The sequence below is a fragment of the Hippocampus comes genome, unplaced genomic scaffold (assembly GCF_001891065.2).
Source record: "Hippocampus comes isolate QL1 unplaced genomic scaffold, H_comes_QL1_v1.1 scaffold172, whole genome shotgun sequence".
Taxonomy (NCBI): Eukaryota; Metazoa; Chordata; class Actinopteri; order Syngnathiformes; family Syngnathidae; genus Hippocampus; species Hippocampus comes.
In genome coordinates, this window is record NW_017805072.1 from 695,580 (window position 1) to 699,863 (window position 4,284).

Sequence of the window (4,284 nt, forward strand, 5' to 3'; positions counted from 1 at the left end):
AAGAAGAAGAAGGAAGAGAGGGGAGAGAGAGAGAGAGAGAGAGAGAGAGAGAGAGAGAGAGACCGAGCGAACATCCTCCTCACACCTGCAGGTGCAGAGTTGATACATTTGAGTTGATGCATTATCGGAGGTGGGGAAAATAACTATTTCTGTGAGAACTGTTGACAGTTTCCCACAAGGACATTGGTAGTTAATGCAAACATAGAAGCTTGCACAACAGCCTCTATCGAAATCATTCCACATTGTGCTATACTATCAACTCAATGTGCATACTCTCTCACTTGAAAATATCCTCTGGGAAAAGGCTTACTATCCATGAGGTTTTGGAACAGCTCTTTGCCAGTGAAAGTGAGATAGAGGGGAATGTGTGCTAACTCTGCCACTGCCAGTCCCAATACCCAGATAACTATTGAGGGAGGATGAGAGAGACTTGATGAGTGAGACGAATATGTGACAAAAAAAAGGAGATGAAAATAAGTAAATAAACATGTTTATGAGGGAAGAGGGCGGGGTGAGGAGGTGCCCAACATGAATCAATGTGGTTCATTCTGTGAGAGTCATGAATGCACACTCCGAATTAGAAAACATTTGGGTGAACGATTCTCAAGACCGTTGCTCTGAAACATAATTTTTGACCTGATGGTGACGCTACAGGAAAGGTCATTTTATCAGCAAATCCAATAGTTTTCATTGTCTTGTGGGTATTAATACTGTCACAAAATTTCTGAAGATTCGTATTAAAACCTTTAAGATAGATGAATTCTAATTTAAAAGTTTGACCTGATGGTGCCGCTGTAGGACAGGTCAACTCGCTGATAAGTTTTATTATCAAGGAGGTATTATGTATTGAACAAATGAACAACATAAACTGGGTCAACAAATTCATGTACAGTAAATATTCTCTAGTGCGGACTCGTGTTTGCGCTGTCCAATTTGTCCTGATAACAGAAATTCCTCATTTGGGAAATGAGCATGGTACATGTCCTTTATGAACCTGCAAGTATGTTGACAAAATGCGCGTGTAACAACACAATCAATAAAATACAAAAATATACTGTCCAAAAGCTGTTTATATAACAAAAACTGCAATACAGGTGAATCCAAAAAAAATCACAACAGTAAAATACTACAGTATTTGAATGTTTATTTTTTTTCTGTCTTGGGAAAAAAATGTGTCTATTTTGGATTGTTTTGTTGGATGCATTCTTTGGTTTATGACAATGTTTTCCTGCCTGTCATACAGTTTTCTTGCTAGTTGCAAGTAACTGTCGCGTTGATCACCGATGTCTGGTAATTCTTGTGCATACTGATGGATTTGTTGCCATTTGCATTGCTTCCTCGCTCGATGGTGGCTTGTCATCAGGAGTTGAATCGATGCCTTGTTTTTTAAAGTTTCGTACATTTGCGTCTTTCCGACTCCAAGTGTCTGCTGGATGCTTTTAACTTTGTGTCCAGCCTCGCTCAAACGGATACATTTCACTCGCTCCGCTCCAGTCATTACAGTTCTTCTACGTTTCGATGCCATGATCTACACGACATAAGTGAATAGGGTTAAAATCTTTCGCAATTGCAGTAAAACGCACGCCAATAAAAAGTCACTTACACGTCTTAGTTTCGAAACTGATGAATGTAAACGGCGAAGCGAACACGTCTGTTCGGTCGTGTCGAGTGGGGGCTGCTTTTAAGCTAGTGCCGCGTTCTATAGGACGTTAAGTGAATAAAGTTAAAATCATTCACAATTACAGTAAAACGCACGCCAATAAAAACTCACTTACACGTCGTCGTTTCGAATCTGATGATCAAAAAACGCGAAGTGAAAATGTGTCTCAGCGTCGTCGTTCCGTAGCATCGGGTGGGCCTTGCGTGTATTTAATCTCCCGCGGCATGACGTCTCAATCCGAGTTACGGGTAGTGGAATTTCCGCTTACGTAAGTTCCGGTAACATGTAATATCGTAGTCAAAATGTTAATGCACAGGTTTTTGTTCCGGGTGAAGGAAATTCCTTTTCATAGAATTCCGGGGATGGGAATATTTACTGTACCTCATTTTCTGGAGCCAAATTTCCCAGGGGTCAAATTGACCCCAAGGGTAAAATCTGTTAGTAATATTTGAGGGTAATAACAGGGTTAATTTAGATTTTTTTTTGTGTGTGTGTGTGTGTGTGTGTGTGTGTGTGTGTGTGTGTGTGTGTGTGTGTGTGTATACGTATATATTTTTGTGATATAATTGATATTTTATTTAAGTCAAACTGAATGTTTTTTCTATAGTGTGTCAAAGCCTGATATTACTTTTATGTTTCACCTCTAGGATCTTCCCACATTTTAACTCCCAGCAGTCTACTGGATGATATCAAGGCCCTAAGCAAACGTCCTATGGAGACTTTCACAATTGAAGAGAAGAGCAATGACTAACGTGTCATCCAACTAACAGACTCCCCACACACCCTTGTCCTTCCCGAAATATATCATGAGTGCACACAACAAAGCCCCTTCATTGGGGTAATGAAGGGAATGTTACTGTATTATTTTGAATGGCTTTTTGTGTATTCGCACATTAAAATAACCTTTTTGCAGATAGATTTACACCTTTCGAGACTCAGATGTATAGTTAATTGTGAGGATTAGGATGGTTGTTCGGTCACGTAAATTGGCCTCACCCGGTCCTGGAAAAATAATGGTAACTTTACCCTTTAAAAGACAGAGTGGTGGAGGACATTCACCCTTAATATACATGTAGTTTGTAAGCACTGAACTTTGGTCAGCCCTTGTAAACTGTTATCCCTGTGTATAAACATTTAACATTATTCTTTCTGTGTTTTTAAGTACAGTATTTTTTTTCTCAAATTGAACACTGACTAATAAATGGATGAAGTGGTTCAAATTATGTTTTTTGATTGCAGAATACATCAGGATAATAGTGCTCTCTTTGTGTCAATCACTTAGCGTTATTAACTTTGTAAAATTATTTTATACAGCCCTCATGTTGGATGTTAATGGATCGTGTCCCACATGACAAGTTTCTTGAAAGTAAAAACCAAGTACTCAGCAGGAGCAATTCATGAACACAAAAGCAAATGTCTTCACCACACCTCGACAATGACTATGCAAACTATAGCTGTTTTTTTTTTTACATAGAATAATGCATAATAATTAATTTTTCTGATAATTGTTACAAAGAGCTTTTAGCCCTGACTTTTCAAGACTGCTAAATATGTACAGTGTTGTAAACAGTGTTCAGTGTCTTCTAATAACAACATACAGTACTACAGAGTAGCGTGTTCCTATTGGCTGGCTGCAGCGTCATGAAATATAAATAAGAAAAGGATTACAGTGGTACCTCTACTTACGAACGTCTCTTCATACTAAATTTTCAAGTTATGAAACGTCTCAACAGGAAAATATTGCCTCTTGTTACGAAAGAAATTTCAAGATACTAAAGGTAAAAATACAGAATGGGCTCCTACCTGCAGCTGCGAGTTTCCTAAACGCAGCATACTTATAGCTGCTCTGCTATTGGCTATTACCAAGCGAGCATCATCCTGGCATCCCTTTGGCTAAGAAGGATTTCTACCTTATGTGTCTATTTGTGTAGATAGATAGATATTTGTCTATGCAGAGTCTTCGTCATTCGGTCCTCAACCCATAAGTTGTTCCGATAGTTTTACGTAAATGTGAATCATCCAGAAAAGTGTTCACCAGTCGGGCGACCGCTCACTAGGCTGATGTTTGCCTTGGACATTTTCGAAGGATTGTTAAAAGCCGACAAAAGCAAATGTCCTTGGATCAGTTCTTTATAAAACGGCAGGCGAAAACCACTTCTGAGAGAGAACATGGACTCAAGAGGGGAAAAAAAGCGATGAGGATGCAGTTAAAAGTTAAATGACCATAATTTTTATCCTTTATTCTTTGTTTTTTACAATATGCACAGCTCTCATATATTGTGCAATAATCTAATTGCAACATTTATTTTTAACATATTTTTATGCTTTAGGAAACATTTATGTCTATTTGGGGTGGGGATGGGGGGGCTTGTAACAAATTAGGGCATTTACATGGAAAACGCGTCTCTAACTTTTCTCATTCAGAAATTTCTTCCAAAACCAATTAATTTCGTAAGTAGAGGTACCAATGTATAAGTAATTGTCACACAAAACGCCTTTTTGTTTTGTTGGGGGAAGAGCGGCCTCCTCTTTCCCGCGTGTTCGTTGAATTTCGGACGAGGAGAATGTTGGTAATCCAAATAAAGGCTGGAGGCGATGAACAGTTCCTACGAAGGCTTTTAATT

General features: G+C 38.7%; 1 protein-coding gene across 1 annotated transcript in view; it reads left to right on the forward strand.

Annotated features, from left to right (window-relative positions):
- Positions 1-2,903, forward strand: part of stxbp3 (syntaxin binding protein 3) — a 22,016-nt gene extending 19,113 nt beyond the window's left edge. The window contains exon 19 of the mRNA XM_019864738.1: positions 2,308-2,903. Within this exon, the coding sequence (XP_019720297.1) occupies positions 2,308-2,411 (104 nt within the window). The 3' untranslated portion in view covers positions 2,412-2,903. The remainder of the gene's footprint in view (positions 1-2,307) is intronic.
- The last annotated feature ends 1,381 nt before the right edge of the window (positions 2,904-4,284 follow it).